This window comes from Saccoglossus kowalevskii, chromosome 6 (assembly GCF_978046115.1).
Source record: "Saccoglossus kowalevskii chromosome 6, keSacKowa6.1, whole genome shotgun sequence".
Classification (NCBI taxonomy): domain Eukaryota; kingdom Metazoa; phylum Hemichordata; class Enteropneusta; family Harrimaniidae; genus Saccoglossus; species Saccoglossus kowalevskii.
Window position 1 is genome coordinate 9,941,012 of NC_140646.1, and position 19,890 is coordinate 9,960,901.

The window sequence follows — 19,890 nt, forward strand, 5'->3', positions numbered from 1 at the left end:
TTTCTCCGATATTATCGATAATATCGTCTAACAATGTCTAAAAATGTCTAAGTTAGACAGGTCTGTCTGGGCAACTATTGGGACAGCTTGTTTTTCTCCGATATTATCGATAATATCGTCTAAAAATGTCTAAGTTAGACATCTCTGCCAGAATTTCATTAGATTTTATTAGACGATAATTATCCGATAAAGATTTATATGACATTGTCGCGCCTTCATGGTCAAGTGGTCATTCATTCGCAAACGTGAATTCGTACAGCGGGCGATGAACTAAACTTGACCTTTCGATGTGTCGCTTCCAAGGCGTTGTGATACTCTCTTTATTACTATCTATATTTAATAAAAGTGGGAACGTCATTCAGTTTCATTGTTAACGGCAGGTTACACTAGCGCACCGGAAGCATGTGTGCAAATAGAGGTCATAGCCGTCGCATCGCGATTTTATAGTAGCTCACATACCGGACTCACACCCTGCTCGGGGATCATGTGGTCCCTGTTACGAGCCCGGCCGTTACAAATTGGTCTGGGATCAGCTTGTAAATAATCTACTGTAACTATACACAGCACAAACAAACTACAAGAGATTCCATAAAATAGAAATACAAGGTGGCGTTTATCACGCCATTAATTTATTCAAGACCTTTTGTTACCTGTTATAGCTCCAAGTAGAAACAACAAATGCTTTGTCTCTCGACGCAACTCGCCCTGGTTATGTAAATGTTTTCCCTTACCATCAGGCTCCAAGCCGGAACAAATGACAACCTTTTTTTTCTGAATTACACAAGTTCATCATATTTGGTATGTCATGTTTATTTGAAAAAAAAACGTGCCTTGCTTGGGTTGAACCACGGTTACTAAAAAATAGTGACCGTGGTTGAACTGAATTAGGGACAGTGTACGTTCCCCCCTTTGTTGTAGTTGTACAATAGAGTGTCAATCACAGCTGAATACGTGTCGCGGCGTCAACACTTGAAATATGTGGACGAAACGTAATATATTCCGTACGCTATACTGTGCACGAGATTGACCAAACTCTGTGTTTTCGACAAGAGATATAAACCAAGTTTACCGTAAACTGCGTGTACAATAAGAAATTTACCGCATGCTGTAAGAGTGGGGACAGGGGGTGGGTGACTGGTACAGGAAATAAAAAAGGCATCTTAAGTTTTTACAGGAAGTTACCATTTACAGTAAAAAAAATCGATTTTTACACTTAAGGATATATTTGATATTTTGTGTTTAAGAATCTATATTGAAAGCTTAATGTGGAAAATGCTTTATACACTTACAAAATATACGATCTTTGTACAAATCATGGATGAATAAAACGGTTGATTACATTTTAAATCTTGTCCATGGCTACGAATATACGTTTTTTATTTGTTTGAATTACATTACAAAGTATAAAAACATTGGACGAAAATATCCCCTCTGTACCGTACACGAGATTTACCGAACTCTGTACCATTCACGATAATTACCGTATACAAACTTGCACTGCAACAGGAAACACAAAGACGTTACGATATTCTTAGGATACCGACTTCATTGCAAGTGTACGTAGCATTGTCACCTGCATACAATGCTGTGTTTACGGGGACACATAACAATGAGAAAACAACATGAGGTGAATAATTTCTGCGTTACAGACGTCTTACATGGTCATTTTTAAATGAATCTTACTAAACAATACTACGAGAGTCTCACCACACTTGCACAAACTTGTCCTGTCCTTGTCCTTCGATAATGTCGGCACATTCGTAGGACTGTCACCCCCATGGATCGAATGGTATTGTCCTATTGTTAAACACTCACCAAAATTAGTAAACAACATGGCGGACTCGACTCGCCAGAATGCCCGGGCGTCAATCATAAAAAGTGTGGATAGCTGCTCGAATTCGCCACTCCGGTTCAAATTTTGAGCATAAACAAATATTATACAGTACAAGGATTGCTGCCGCTGCCCCGCGCGTTAGGTATTCCCCCTGTTCGTCTCCGGGCGTTAAATAGTAGGAACGAAGATATCATCATGAAATGAAGAAATGTAAATGAGGTCTACCCAAGATACTATGCACCAAGTATCAAGGCATTCAGGCTTGTAGTTTTCAAGAAGAAGTCGAAAAAGTAAAAAGTTGGCGCAGACAACGAAAAATCACTCATATGACAAGCTTCTCTTGACAAAGACAACAGCAGAGCTAATAAAATCCACTGATATTTTTCTACTTAGGTTGATGTCAGCAGACATGAGTGATTACTGACAGAGTATTATCTCAATCCTAGCTGTGTACAATTAAAAAAGGTTTGGCAGTATATTAAGCACACTGTGCAGATGAATGGTATACATGTGATAAAGGCAATCAAAGCTAGATGATTCTTACCAATTGCAACAGCAGTTTCCTCTGCATCACCAGTGACCATTTTAATAGATACCCCTGTACCTAATAATGTATGTATGGACTCAATGACACCAGGTCTAGGAGGATCAATAATCCCAACCATTCCAACAAATGTTAATGCATTCATATCAGTACCAACAGCCATAGCCAGTACTGGAATACAAAGTAAAATAGGCTGAGGAGAGAATCTTAATAAGTTGTCTACTAAGCATTACCCCTGGTACTGTGCAATCCATTTTATTTACAAAATTTGTAACAATGATAAGATTTGCTTATAGACATTATAATAAGTGACACATTATTTATCAAAATTTGAATTTCTCGTCATTACAAAAGCAATGATTTATTAAATGCAAATGTTTTGATCTTTGTTTCCCACAAAAATTGTCCTGTGACCCCCCCACCCTCCCTCATTTTCTGTTTCTTAAATTGAGTTGATAAAAGAGGTATTTAATGTTAATCTAGCACACCACAGTACCGGATTCTGTCATAAATTTGCCCTGGGCCGTTAAGGTATAGATGCAGGTTCGTGGGCACTTGGGAGTGAATTTTCTTCTTTTTTGCTTTTTATTATCCAAACAGTCTTGGCTATAGACTGTTAAAATTTCACAACATTATGAATAGTGGAACATACTCAAAAAACGACATGGTGAAAAAAAAAGTAATGACGGGATCTCCATATTATGCACTATATTTAACTTTTTACAAAACGATAATAGGTTTAAATTTGGAACTGTTACAGCCATTTTAATTATGAGCATTAGCAAACTTCTTACTGAGTGAATTGTTATGCAAATTAGCAATTATCTCTACTTGTGTTTTTCAGTTTACCATGGAAGTTCAAATCTAAATAGCTCACACAATTCTTGTTTATTTTGAGTGAAACTTTCACACAACATTTATCAGTTGTTTATTAACAAAGGGGCGTCCAGGCGTGTATATATAGTATGTTTTGTCTTCATATTACAAAGTTGTCAAGCAGGATGTGTGCCATATATTCAATGCCGGTCAGTATTTCACACTTCGAATGTCATTGTCCGAGAATGCAAAGCTTTAAAAATAAGCCCAGACGTCCTTTTGTTCGTAAAGACGTTGTCAAAATAGTGTGAAAATGTCGCAACAAACTAACAAAAACTATGGGAGCTAATTAATTTTCAATCTCTCTGACCAACCAGAAAACACGAATGGAGATAATGGCTGTTTTATAAAAGTGACGTAAATCGTCCACAAAAATGGCTATTGCATCATGACGACATGCTAAAATCCATCATACACCGACGCTTGCTGATGTTCAATAGTCAGATAAAATAATAAAATAAAAATATTTACAATATGGGGGAAACGGATGTAAAATCGTCTGCGATTATGTAAAGTCGATGAGATATTCATACAGTTGTATAAACATAGCGATCACCATTGGGTGGGTTGAGTCTAATTCACAGTCACTTGGGGGCTGAAAATCAATAAATACTAATTTTAAAAAAAAATCATCCGCTATACGTATATAAATAAACAAGTTATGAAACATGGCACCTAGTAAATCTACACCGTGTCGGTTTCAAATTTCGATTTCTTACCTCAAAATGCGAAACAAAATTTTTAGAGGGGATCAGGTGTTACGTTAATAACCATTGTTCATAATTGCTAACTTGGTTTTATTCAAAACTGCACAAATCCCGCGTTTTCTGATGATATCCGACGATTTCATGAACGAAAATGGCCAGCAGCCAGAATCAAGGGGGATTCGCACAGATTTCTGGGTAAATCAAGTGCGCATAGTCATTTTCAGCCAATCAAGCGTGCCGTAACAGCGATTATTTCCTTGATTTACCCAGAACAGAAGTTGTCGACATGTTGCGAGATAAGGGTGAAAAAGTTTATTTATCATTTACAACTGTATGTTTTTTATACTCCGCTTGCATGCTGGAAGCGTCTACGTCTTGTCTGTTTTTTGTTGTTGTAGTTTGCAAGACTAGTTGATAGCGCTTGAGGTAAATAAACAGGGTCGCGAACAAGAAGTTACACATTCCCGCACCGTAATTGAGGCCAGCAACTCATTTGCATATAACAACAACAGTGACTTGTCAATCAAAGAGCAACGTAAACAAACTTTCGAGACTTTTAATCACATACGCGTACCTCGATGCACTATATTTTAAAATCCATTTTTGCGCATGTTCCTGACAATGCTTCGAAATTTTAACACTATCTAAGCCAAGACTGTCTGGGTAAGAAAAGCAAAAAAAAAAAAAAATTCACTCCGAGTGCCCACGAACCTGCATCTATACCTTAAACAGCAGTTTGGGTTTAAAAAAAAAAATAGTTGAATTTTTGTAATCATGCCCTTTGTTATATAATATTATTTCCTTTATCATAGTTTGTTTCAGTAGGAATATGCATTGTAATAATTTATTTTGAAAACAAACAAGTTTTAGGATTGAAACAGCAGTGGGAAAGCAGTCTACCAAATGTCCTTGATTGATGTAAATATCTTACAAAAACATTGGTGCCTAATTTGTTTAATTATTTTAAGGGACATTCTGTAAAATGACTAATTTTCACTGGGTTTAAATTTCACTGATTTACCATTTCAGGCATATTCAGTAGGTTTTAAATTCACGGTTTCGTCATTTAGATAATGTGTTCTATGCTAAATTTTACATATTCACTGTGTTTTAATTTAGCGCATTTTTCCAGTCAGCGAAATAAGCTAAATTAAAACCCAGTGAATAATTACCCCCTTTACAGTAATTTCCAGCTTTATTCAAAGTAATTCAGATATCTTAGTATAAAAACCAATGCCTCATCTCAGAAAAATATGGCTGCATTTAGTACAGGTGTCTGCCAAAAAATAATGATTTACTTAGACAAATATTGACTGCCTTATTATATTCATTGTGTGACTACAGTTTTATTTAAAAAGTTACAAAAAACGCCCTCTAGGAATAACTATCATGTTGCAAGCTCTGCTTTGTATGCAAATCAAATCAAATAGGTAGTTGGTGTACAGTGGAGAGAGAAGTCAACAGTACTGTTGTTGCCTCCTGAGAATCTACATCTTCAAACACTGCAATCTTTGTTTTTGAAGTGCGTCTTTAAATTAGTATTATGAAAGCTCTATAATTCTGATCTAATAGCTGAAACAAACTCCTGTGAATTTTCATTTGTCGAATGAACTGTTTGTCAAATACAGGATACATATTTTTGAGTATGATTTTCTTTTCAAAATGTGGATGCTTTGTTTTGCTTTTTATGCATTTTTATTTAATTTTTAACTAGACACTGTGCCAGGCACTATACTCATCAAAGAATGCCAGTTCTTAACTTTTTAAAACTAGCAATGGTGCAACATTAAACAATTTTGGAAAACCATTTCCAGTTTCACTTACCTCGAAGTCCGGATCTTCCAAACATTTTAGCTTCTTCTGCAAACCTTTCAAGCCTCTTGACTGTAAGTGTTGCTGGTGTTCCATAATTGTTAAAAGTCTTACACTGATTAAGGACCCTTTCTAGAGCTCCTTTCATGAAATATACTTCCTGAGTGACATTATTTTTAAGTGGTTGACATTTGACAGCCATCCATTTATTGTCTGAACTGAAAGGAATCTCAAGTGTTCTTGTGTACTTGCTTCTTGTATCATGCATGTCCATCTGAAAAAGTTGCATTTCATACAACAATTATTATTTATTATCTATCACTGAAAACAATAGAATTTGTCACATCAGAAAAGCCTGCTTCAGCACTTGTTCCAAAATGTATCAGTACTCATTTGATTGTTCAAATTTTCCCAATTGACATTGAAACGCTCCAGGTTAGTAACGTCACATTCTAATACTTTGTTTACATTGGATGCAGAAGTGTGTAGTATGATAGATATATGTTTATATACCCTATATATAAAATATGTTTTTGAAATGCAGTCCCTAACCCCCTTGGCTATTTTCACCAATTTTTCGTCGCCGGGGAGATTCACGTCCCAAATTTTGGTTCTCCGGGCGTCTCTAATAAATACTCTATCTAACCGCTGGACTGAATTAGCTGAATTATGAAAAATTCATAGAAGATTGGGCGAAAATAGGTCGTTTTTGGACTCAACGTGTTTTTGTTAGGAAACCAAAGGGCGATAAGACTCGATTTTCAAGAACGCAGGTTGCTCGGATCGGACGGTTTCTATTGTTTCGAGTCTGTTGTGTGTCTAGAAACATAACAACTTTGTTTTCTGGTGAATATAGAACATGCCCTGTTCCAATAAAGGATTTTGATATGCAAATCAAACAATTTTAATAGTTCCTTATTGTAATGTCTCCCATATAAATAGTCCTCTACTCCCCAGAATTTGACAATGGTACTCGCCCAGAATGGACTTTCTGTTCAGTGCATCTTTGATTGTAGCAATGTTTACGCCACTGTATGAATTTACACACACTCGCGAATTTGACAACATTCACTTGAGCGTTTTAGGATAGTGGGAATAGAAGCAAATAGATGGAAATGCCAGTTACGTCACTCATGAATATTGATGATTCGATTGCTGGCCGGGATAGATGTATTTAGCGTTCATTTCTATGCAATATGTCTACACCTGCGATTTTCAATTTCAATGTGTAAAATCATATCGCTGCTGTGGACGGCGACAGCTGACAGATTGTTTTGGTTTTGCAGCTCTCTTGGCATGGGCAACTGATTTTTAGGTTTCTGTTTTTTTAATATTCTGACGTTTACTTGGTCGTATTTTGTATATACCACTCAGACACTGACAACAAGTATAAAGTAAACGGGCTGGGACATAGTCAACATGGGACTCTGAGGGCCTCGGAGAAAGCGTCATCTTACAACATTAATGAACGAAATTTACATTACAATCTCATGCTTCCGAACAATCTGATGCTGGATAACAAAGTATACAAGTACCGTTTACGATATACTGCAAAATGGAAATAACATACATATTTAACCATTGTTGATTTTTGCATAAAATTCCATGAACACAAAACAAACAACTGACAACAATCGACAAAACAAGAACACTACACAGTCAATGTAGCCACACCAGTAAGAAAAAGATACTGTGGAACTCATTGCAAATGTAAATGCAAAATAAATGTCAGTGAATACAATATTTATTAATCTGCAGCCTCCATGGACAAGTTCACAGCCTCTAATAATGCAAAACCGTTAGTTGTGAACTGAACTTTAAATCTCATCAGGATTTCCACATTATCAAAACTTAAAATGTAATCATTGAACAAATGTAAAGTAAACAAAATTATCGAGTGATTTTGGGTTTGTTGGAAAAGTAGCCGAAATGCTGTGACATGGTCTAATTAGTGGTGGGAATTGCCAAGCCAGTTTATAAAACAAGCAGGTAGGCTGGTTGGTTGGCGATTCGCTCCGTTCAAAAACAAGCAACATCATGTTTTTGGCTGTTGCCATGGTAGGACAAGAATGTGAAGCTAACGTCGGTTTATAACTAAAACCAGGACCCGTATACGAAGTTTGCAAAAAAACGTTCAGTCTTTAGAAGTCACTTTATTTTATTGCTAGGATGTATTTCAAACCGTTTTGCTATAGTATTTTCTAGATTGAAGGCAGCATTAACAGTTCATTCAAAGTTTAAAGTTGTGTTGGGATTATGTTGATACAGTTTAACAATGTTGGTGCCAGGTATATCTCACCCAGCCCAGAGTCTGGCCATTGGTTTCTACCAACGCCCAGTGAAACGCGCCTGAAAATTCAAATTGGATTATTCAAAATAGCAGAATATGGTCGTGGCAGCAGTTCCCGTCGCTAAGTAACGAGATAAGATGGGGCGATCCATCAAATTTTGACAGGGGCCAGTGGTTGGCTATTTTTTTATTTTTAACCATACTCACTCACTCATTACTATTCATAAGTCTGATGAGTGTATGTAAATTATATTTACGTTCAGACTCCTCCCTAGTTCCTTTTCTGTCTCTTTCGAAATTAAAACCAGGATCATTTGGGGATGCTTTGACGTAATGTTGTTTGTGTCAGTTGTCCAATTAGCTTCATACAGCCCGTATTCGCCATTTACATAATACTCGCACCGATTTCTGGGCTATCTCTTACCAGTGTGCAACGTGGCCAAAATAAAAAAAAACATGATCATATGAACACTGCTATTACAAGACTGGTAGGAGGTAATAAATCAGTTTTTGGCTGTTGCGGTGAGCAAGAATTGTTTTTCAATTAATGACGGTACGACCTGCCTGTCAAGTATGAACAAAATCAGCCAAGCCAAACGGCTGCAGAGCAGTTAAAAGATGCTGGTGAAAAGTTACCCCAACTTTAAGATCAAGTTTCTCGGTAATGAAAATAGACATAAAACAACCAGTAAATTTATGCCCACACTTAAGCTGAGAAGATTGAGCTACTTAATGGGTTAGCATACGTTTAATGTGTTTTTTTTCAATATTTATTATATTTTAAATTATTGATGGTTATAACAGTATCTTTGACTGTGCTTTTATTCTGAACAAAAACTCCATTTTATAAGGCTTATTTCGACGTTTTTTCTATTTCAAAACATTGCCACGTGTGATTGTTTATAAACACCACCAACATAAGCACAACATTTGCATGAAAGTAATCCTAATTGACACTTGATGAAGATCCAATTTGCATATCAATACTACAAAGTTTACGTAATTAGGGTACTCATTTCGCCCAGCCTTCCGCTTTTACATCGACAGCTTATTGCTTAATTTCCGACCGCGCGGTCTTGTCCGACCGGACTTTTTTCGCTCGCTCGCTCATTTGAAAACACTGACCGCTTGCCCAAACACTGATCACACATGAGTAGTCGAAATGGTGGTTTTCCAAATCTAATAGTTTTTTGGCTGTTGCCATATAAACGGTGGGCCAGAATTTGTTTTCAGATTTTACAACCTAACTAGAGTGAAGGTGTGACTTGCCAAGTTTGAACCAAATCGACCCAGCCAAAAAGAGTTGAAAAGCTATTCCTGGTGAACAGTTACCCCAACTTTGGGGTCAAATTTCTTGGTAATGAAAAAATATAACAAAAATTCAAATAGTAACTTAGTGTGGGAGTAGAATGAGCTATGTCTGAGGAGTTTTATCCTAAATTTGTAGGAGGAGATACATTTGGCACGAAGCTATCCAAAAAAACAGTTTTTTACTCCAGTGTGCGAAGCACACAATGGGAGTCTTTGCAGTCACCATGTCTGTATGTGTGTATGTGTGTGGTCGTCTGTTCCACTGATATCTCAAGAACCATACATTGGTTTTTGATGAAACTTGGTGCATAGATGCTCTGGGCCAATGCGCAGATTTGATTAGGTTTTAGTTAAAATTCATGCATATTAATTACCTAATTTGTATGACACTTAGCTAATTTTTAGCTGTTTCATGACTGTTTCACTGATATCTAAAGAATCACTCATTGGATTTTAATGACACTTATTTCATAGATGCTCTGAACTAATGCCAGGATTTTATTAGTTTTTGGGTAAAAATCTATGCATATTAATTACATAATTTGCATAAAAATTAGTAAATTTTCGGCTTTTCCACTGATATCTCTACTACTAATCATCACATTTCAATGAAAATTAGTACCTAGATGTCAGAGGACACTACCCAGACCTAGTAGTTTTTAGGGTAATATCAGTACATATTAATTACCTAATTTGCATAATAAATTAATTTACAACTTTTGATATTTCCAGTAGTAAGCATTATATTTCAATGAAACATGGTACATAGATACTCAATGACTATGCATAGATCGATTGTTTTGGGATAAATATTTGTGCATATTAATCACCTAATTTGCATAATTAGTTAACTTTTGGATTTTCACGTATATCTCAAGTACTAATCACATTTCAATGAAACTTAGTACATAGATCCTCCAGGACTATGCATAGATCTGATTAGTTTTGGGGTAAAAAAATTGTGCTTATTAATTAACTTATTTGCATAATTAATAAATTTTCAACTTTAACACTGATATCTCAAGTACTAATCATCACATTTCAATGAAACTTTGTACATAGATGCTCTAGGACAATGTACAAATATGATCAGTTTTTGGGTTAAAATCTGTTCATATAAATTCCCTAATTAGCATAATAATTCCTAATTGTTTGGTTCTAATCACATTTCAATGAAACTTGTTACATAGATGGTCTGTTATATTGCGCAGACCTTATTAGTTTTACACTCCGTTCATTTTAATTTTCTGATTTGCACAATTAGTTTTCAGCTTTTTCATCAATATCTCAAGTACAAGTAATTTTGAATTAATTTTTACTGTGTCTAATACTCTCAGCACACGGGAGTTCTTTCTAAGCTTTCTTTGTAATGGCTGTTACTATGGCAACGGTGAGCCAAATATTTTTTTCCCAGATATTACCTAATAACTAGGGTGATGGTGTGACCTGCCTGCCAAGTTTCAGGGAACTAGGCAAAGCCAAAAAAATTACAGAAGAAATAATACGTGAAAACACTGGAAATCACACACACAGACACACAATATTGATTTCTATAATATTAGCGGAACGGATCACCGAAAGTGAACAAAGACGCTCATCACATAGTGTCTTGTTTTTAATATAATAAAACTGCAAGCATGAAAGATTATCTTGAGAATACTCCAAAGTATACACTCAGGCAGTACAGGAACACATCAACCTCTGCTGTGTGTCAACTGTTACAACCCCTATGTACCTAGTGCATACTGTAAAATGACTAATATTCACTGGGTTTAAATTTCACTGATTTACCATTTCAGGCATATTCAGTGGGTTTTAAATTCACGGTTTCGTCATTTAGATAATGTGTTCTATGCTAAATTTTACATATTCACTGTGTTTTAATTTAGCGCATTTTTCCAGTCAGCGAAATAAGCTAAATTAAAACCCAGTGAATAATTACCCCCTTTACAGTACTTTGTGGTATTCTTATGATAACCTTTATAGTATCACATTCATAATGGGTGATGAAAACAAAAGCACTTAAATCAATGACACTGAGGGCATACTAAAAAAATTTCACATTAAAACAAATATTGACACTCCAAAACCAGGTTACAGTGAATAACTGCATAACAAATTTCTATCGATTACATGTATTCATAAAAAAATAAATGAAAAACATACCTTCATAGCTAGTGCCAGAAGAGCGCCCTCAGTAGGCTGACCATAGAGAGTTTCATTACGAATTTCAGCATTGTTACAAACACATCCAACCTGTTGGCAAATGAAACACTTTAAATGGGGCACAAATCATGAGATTTCTCAAGAGAAAACATTTAAATATCCAAACTATATTTAGAAATTCATCTGCAATAAGTCATTGAAAATGACACAGTCCCCGTTAAATTTTTGAAAGTTCTCTTTGTGCTCGTCATATTAAAGTGAAGGGATTGTTGCGAGCGTGTCCTTGAAACTTGAGTACAAAGTGGCGTATAAAACAGATTGTTTATTTTACATCAAATTCGAACACGTGTTGCGTGAAGACCCCTCCGGTTTAAGACATAGCAAAGACAAGCAGCCTGTCAGCTGAGATAGCTTCGCTGTTAGCAATGGAAATTTCAATTAAAGAACAGAAGATATCATTAGAAAATGAACATTATGTATAGTATCAAGCAATGGGACAAAAATATCACTTTTTACCAAAAATTACAAAAATATTCAATAAAATTAGAGAATTGAAGATATCATTACAAAATGAACAAATCTGAGAGAGGTCCACATGTAGTACCTATATATGTAATATCAAAGCAATTGGACTTGCGGTTTTTAACAAGAAGTCGAAAATATCCCTTTTTACCAAAAATTACAAAAATATTCACCAAAATTAGAGAATTAAAGATATCATTAGAAAATGAACAAATCTGAGAGAGTTCCACATGTAGTACCTATATATGTAATATCAAAGCAATTGGACTTGCGGTTTTTAACAAGAAGTCGAAAATATCACTTTTTACCAAAAATGCCAAAAATATTCACCACAATTAGAGAATTAAAGATATCATTACAAAATGAACAAATCTGCAAGAGGTCCACATTTAGTACCTATATATGTAATATCAAAGCAATTGGACTTGCGTTTTTTAACAAGAAGTCGAAAATATCACTTTTTACCAAAAATGACAAAAATATTCACCAAAATTAGAGAATTGAAGATATCAACATGAAAAGAACAAACCTAAGAGAGGTCTACACCCAAGGTACATATACACCAAGTATCAAAGCATTCAGGCTAGTAATTTTCAAGAAGAAGTCGAAAAAGTAAAACATTGGCACGGACGACAACAGACGGCGACGGAGGACAATCACTCGTATGATAAGCTCCGCTCGACAAAGTCGACAGCGGAGCTAAAAAAACATAGATCACAAGTGAAAGCATGTCCAAGTTATCACATTTTAAACAAACAAGATGGCCACCAGTCGACCATATTTGATAAAACTGCAAATTGAATTGACATGTACATGTATCTATTTATAACATGCTAAATATCAATGAAAATGATACATGGGTGACAGATATATAGTAATATGGCCAAAAATAAAAACACCCGTTATTCAGCCATCTTTGATCTGATTATGAAACAAAGTGACATGTATGATGTATGTGCCAAATACAAATGAAAATGGTACATAAATCTTGGAAATATAGCAGTAAGGCCAAAAAGTGAGATGGCTGTCAATCGGCCATCCTTGATTCGATTTTGAAACAAATTTTCATGCACATGTATCCTAACATGTATAAAATATGTGCCAAATTTGAATGAAAACTGACAAAGCATGTCCAAGATACCACATTTAAAAAAAACAAGATGGCTGTCAATCGGCCATCCTCGATTCGATTTTGAAACAAATTTTCATGGACATGTATCCTAACATGTATAATCTATGTACTAAGTTTGAATGAAAATTGACAAAGCATGTCCAAACTACAACATTTTCAAAAAAAAGATGGCTGCCAGTCAGCCATTTTGAATCGAATCGCTAAACCACTGCATGTGCATATGTTCCACATAAAGTAATAGGCACATGCAAAGAATGAACAGAATCAATCCAAAGAATTCTGAAATATGACTCTAGACAAATGGACGGGCAAACAGACGCACAAAGCATGTCCAAAATTTGACATTTTCAAAAAACAAGATGGCTGCCAGTCGGCCATTTTGAATCGAATCGCTAAACCACTGCATGTGCAAATGTCCCACATAAAGTACTTGGCACATGCAAAAAATGAACGGAATCGGTCTGAAGGATTCTGAAATATGACTCCGGACGGACGGAGACCAAATCATAATACCCCGTTTTCGGACTTCGTACGAACGGGGACTAATAAAAGCATGGAGCATAAATAGCATTTATTGCACTCTATCATATAATACATTTAATTTTGAGGATATACATTGGGCTTAAACTTTTTTAAATGTGAGGCAACAGTTTCAGACGTTTGAAAGTCTCTCCTGACTTTTTTTTATGTACAAATTGCAAGTACGATTACCCCCACATGGTGCATTTTGCCAAAGAAGCCATATTCATGTTTGGGAATACATAATAGGACTGTGCAGCCATCTTTTTATCAAATGGAAATTTAACAAAAAACACCTGTGGACCGCATTCATTAGTGAATGAATGTTGCCCTGCAGTGGAATTGGCCTTTCCATTGAGTTTGTGGCACACTCACCCAGTCCAAGGTAGGATTTGAACTTGGTTCTACTGATCTTGGTGCAGCAACCACTATGCAACAAGTGAACTTAAACTTAACAGAAACTTCAAAAGAAATATTGGTTTCCACTGATATTCCCGACAATTTTATCTTTGAAAATGGGTTCCCTCTCAACTCGAAGTTCAAACCCTGTACATACTTCTTTATTTATGTAAGCATAGCCATAAATACAGTAATCACATTGTATTCACAAAAACAATCAATTGAAATATGCGGGTAATTTACTATTTCCAGAAACATCTATTGAGAATTTGAACGTAAAATATCTATTTAGATAAAAAGGATTTAATAATTTTGACAAATTTAATGCATATAATGCAATTTTTCCAATGAAGTATGAAAGTACCAGCAATAAAATGTAAGTTTATCAGTCTAGCACCAATCTAGATTTCTTACCTCAACTACCTTGGCAACAGAGGGATGACTATGTTCAGTAACTTCCGCCTTTTCACAAATGACTTCGCCGATACTGTTATAGCCAACTCCTGTGATCTACAAAACATAGAAAAGAAATAACACACATCAATATACCATATAAAAGATAGTGTGTACAAGAAATGACATGGGAATTATGTTTTTTTTCATCACTAGAACTGTACATGCATGGTATTTCAATGTTGATATTTCAATACAACTTTGAGACAATTCTCAGTCCTTTGAACACACATTTGATTCCGTGTATTAAAGTAACCTCATTTGCAACTAGCCACCTTGATCTTGTTGTGAATGAGAGACCTACAAGATTGGTTTTTGCTCCCAAATACATGTAGTGTTTTAACATTATCGTGTCTACTGTACCTATGACCATGACACCATGTCTACTGTACCCATGACCATGATACCATGTCTACTGTACCTATGACCATGATACCATGTCTACTGTACCTATGACCATGATACCATGTCTACTGTACCTATAACATGATACCGTGTCTACTGTACCTATGACCATGATACCGTGTCTACTGTACCTATGACCATGATACCGTGTCTACTGTACGTATGACCATGATACCATGTCTACTGTACCTATGACCATGATACCATGTCCACGCTACCTATGACCATGATACCATGTCTACTGTACCTATGACCATGATACCATGTCTACTGTACCTATGACCATGATACCATGCCCACTGTACCTATGACCATGATACCATGTCTACTGTACCTATGACCATGATACTGTGTCTACTGTACCTATGACCATTATACCGTGTCTACTGTACCTATGACCATGATATAATGTCTACTGTACCTATGACCATGATACCATGTCTACTGTACCTATGATCTATATACCATGTCTACTGTACCTATGACCATTATATAATGTCTACTGTACATATGACCATTATACCATGTCTACTGTACCTATGATCATTATACCATGTCTACTGTATCTATGATCATTATATAATGTCTACTGTACCTATGACCATGATACCATGTCCACTGTACCTATGACCATGATACCATGTCTACTGTACCTGTGATCATTATATAATGTCTACTGTACCTATGACCATGATACCATGTCTACTGTACCTATGATCATTATATGTCTACTGTACCTATGACCATGGAGGTATGTAAGGGTGCATAAATACGTCAGTTGCGAGTGGTGAGTTGCGAGTCGCAAGTAGCAAAATGTGTCAGTTGAGAGCGCTCGAAAGTGGCAGTTGCTAGCGCTAAAAATAGCAGTTCCTAGTGGCGATTTGTATGTAGTTACGAGTGCTAGCTACATCGGCATTGTGTGAAATAAAATTAAGTCTGATGTCCTAGCCACTTGTTTTCAAGTTACATGTACATGTGTTGAAATGAATTTCTGAATGTCTACGATGCTATTTGTGCGTGTGTGGTACCGTACACTAAACCACAGTCCCTCATGTGTTGAGGGACGGTGACTAAACGTAGCAGTTGCGAGCGAGTCGGGCCGCTAGAACTGTGTGAATAATAAAAATAAGTCCTCGCCTCCGATGTCTTAGCGGCATATTTTCTTGTTGCGAGGATTTAAAGTGGACTTGTACTCTCGTTCCCGTAATCTCCGTTTTTTAACCGAGAAAAATACAAAATCACTGTAAACAGCGTCATATCGTCGGTTCATTCAAAATATCAAATTGACCTTTGTTTGAGTTTTATGTACATCGGACGCTACAATGCTCTGATTTAAGGTAACAGTGATATTTGTTAGTACATCCATGTTCTCACTAACAGTCTTATTTTGCGTTAAAGTGACTGTTATTAAATGTCATTTTTATGTCAGAAACGAATCATTGGAATGCAATTTTAGGGCGGCCCTGTTACACATTCAGAACGTAGGTAGGTGTTATGTTCGGGAAAATATAACAGATAAAACTGATCCCATGTTAGTCCCTTGGTGTGGTATTTATCGCATTGTGGTCTGAGGTCGCGAAACGACGAGACCGACGGCATTTTATCTTGGACCAGCATGCACATTATTGATGAAGCCGCTATGACTGAGTTTTCATTGTTTGTCAACAGTTGACGCCTTCACAAAAGGTTAAAGTGGCAATCTGTTAAATGCTGAAAAAAGCTAATTCTAAACAGCACAACAACAACAACAAACGCACGGCTGATCTGCACTGGCTCGGAAGATGAATTTGATTGGCTAAAAAAACAAAAAAACTTGTGGCGTTGAATGCACGTTCATTGTCAGTATTGTTATGCAAATTCAAACTAGCTAATCATTTACAACCTTCCGAGCCAGTGCAGATTAGCCCCAAACGCGATGTGCTGTCAATCTATGCCCGCGCTTCGCCTGCAAAATTTTGCATGAAGTGACTGACGACTCATCAAACTTTAGGAATAAACATTAAACTCCAATTGTTGCAGTAAAAATAACGCGAGGTGTTTTTGAATACAATTTATATACATGCATATTTATCACACATAATTTGCTTTCGGGAGTGAACCTACCACACAATTACCAAAACCCTTACATTGTTGATTTAACCATTTAGCTCCATGGTTCAACCGGATGCGTGTCACACAAGTCTCGATGAATGGAGACACCGGGATTTCACACCTGGAGTCGGCTTCACCTCCATCCCAACCGACCTCGTGATTTAGACAAAACATATTGACTCATTTCAAGTAGGAATTACATACAATTCCCTCACTTTAATACTTGAAGACGCAATTCAGAATTTCCATGTAATCGCCTGACCGTGAATAAAGGCAATTGATTTATAGCATGTCGGGGCTATCGGCATAAAAATCATTTCGGGTACTGGACATCTTGACCCCCAAAAATCTCGACCCATTTTTCGTTGGACATCTCGACCCACCTACACCTATAGCCAAAACAAAGTCAGCTTGAACATTCAGTTGTGATACATGTCAAAACAATCGCTGCTGGCGATATATTTCGCGAATAAAAAACCCAAAATAAATGCAATCAAAGGCGCCGACCACGGGCGTTAGAAATTTATAGAACACGTTGTGACACAGTCTCACCAGCGTCTTTCGCTCATTGAAACGGACAGACACACGTGCTATTTTCGTATATTGAATATGATGGCAAGGGAAAAGAAACACCGGAAAAGACAAGTTGTGTATGACTGTGTATTTATCAATCATCAAACTAAACATTCAATGTTATATAGTATAGTAAATTTTATTTGACTCAAATTAATGAATTGGAAATACATTAACCATGGTCAATAATCATACAAAAAAAAAAACAATAACAAGTCAATAATTATACAAAAAAAAAACAATAACAAGAAACACAGATAGGGTCGCGTCGATGCGAAGGGTCGAGATGTCCAGGGTGTCTGTGTCGAGATGAGCAATTTGGGACGAAGTGTCTTGGGTCGAGAAATGTTTGGGTCGAGATGTCTAGAAATCGGCGATTTCAATGAATAGATATTTAGAATACCAATACATGTCAACACTCGCAACAAGAAAATGTGCCGCTAAGACATCGGGGCGAGGACTTATTTTTATTATTTCACATAGTTCCGATTGATCTAGCGGCCAGACTCGCTCGCAACTGCTACGTTAGTACGTCCATGGCTCAGTGTAGCCTCGTAGACATTCAAAATTTCGCTACATTTCAACACATGTAACTTGAAAACAAGTGGCTAGGACATCGGACTTAATTTTATTTCACACAATGCCGATGTAGCTAGCACTCGCAACTACATACAAATCGCCACTAGCAACTGCTATTTTTAGCACTAGCAACTGCCATTTTCGAGCACTAGCAACTGCCACTTTCGAGCGCTCGCAACTGACACATTTTGCTACTTGCTACTCACAACCCACCACTCGCAACTGGCGTATTTATGCACCCTTACATACCTCGACCATGATACCGTGTCTACTGTACCTATGACCATTATACCATGTCCACTGTACCTATGACCATGATATAATGTCTACTGTACCTATGACCATGATACTGTGTCTACTGTACCTATGACCATTATACCGTGTCTACTGTACCTATGACCATGATACCATGTCTACTGTACCTATGATCTATATACCATGTCTACTGTACCTATGACCATTATATGATGTCTACTGTACATATGATCTATATGCCATGTCTACTGTACCTATGATCATTATATGTCTCCTGTACCTATGACCATGATACCATGTCCACTGTACCTATGACCATGATATAATGTCTACTGTACCTATGACCATGATACTGTGTCTACTGTACCTATGACCATTATACCGTGTCTACTGTACCTATGACCATGATATAATATCTACTGTACCTATGACCATGATACCATGTCTACTGTACCTATGATCTATATACCATGTCTACTGTACCTATGACCATTATATAATGTCTACTGTACATATGATCTATATGCCATGTCTACTGTACCTATGATCATTATGTCTCCTGTACCTATGACCATGATACCATGTCCACTGTACCTATGACCATGATACCATGTCCACTGTACCTATGACCATGATACTGTGTCTACTGTACCTATGACCATTATACCGTGTCTACTGTACCTATGACCATGATATAATATCTACTGTACCTATGACCATGATACCATGTCTACTGTACCTATGATCTATATACCATGTCTACTGTACCTATGACCATGATACCGCATCTACTGTACCTATGACCATGATACTGTATCTACTGTACCTATGACCATGATACTGTGTCTACTGTACCTATGACCATGATACCATGTCTACTGTACCTATGACCATGATACCATGTCTACTGTACCTAATAATAATAATAATAACTTTATTGCATCCTTAGAAATACAATGTTTCTATCAGTTAATAGCAATAAAGATTAGTTGTGATAACTACTACTACAAAAAGAAAGTTAGTTGTTAAAAAAAAAAGATAAAGCAAGTGTTACATATCAAATGGCATTTTTATTTCTTGATTGAAATGCATTATGAATATAGTTGCCTATCTTTTTTATTATTACATCATCTTTTGAAGTCATCAAGAAATTAAATTTCTGGAGATCATCCTGGGTTTCTTGTGGAAATATAATGTCTTGAATGATTTGTTGGCGTATTACTTTATATTGTGGACATTTCATAACAAAGTGCAGTTCGTCTTCTATTTCATTCTGTGAACATTGTTTGCAAATTCTATTTTCAGTAGGTATTTTTGGTTGCATATGTCTCCCTTTTTCTATTGCTAAAATGTGATTACTAGTTCGAAATTTTGTCATTGAAATTCTTTGTTTCAAATTTAGCACATCTAAGTATTTTTCAA

The 19,890-nt window shown here is 36.3% G+C and overlaps 1 protein-coding gene across 1 annotated transcript in view; it reads right to left on the bottom strand.

The window, feature by feature from the left end:
* LOC102801296 (calcium-transporting ATPase type 2C member 1-like) overlaps window positions 1–19,890 on the bottom strand; it is a 181,750-nt gene that overhangs the window by 79,845 nt on the left and 82,015 nt on the right. Inside the window, exons 12-15 of the mRNA XM_085500018.1 lie at window positions 14,527–14,622; window positions 11,541–11,630; window positions 5,786–6,047; window positions 2,379–2,549 (exon numbers count right to left, since the gene is read on the bottom strand). Coding sequence (XP_085356144.1) covers window positions 2,379–2,549; window positions 5,786–6,047; window positions 11,541–11,630; window positions 14,527–14,622 — 619 coding nt within the window. The remainder of the gene's footprint in view (window positions 1–2,378; window positions 2,550–5,785; window positions 6,048–11,540; window positions 11,631–14,526; window positions 14,623–19,890) is intronic.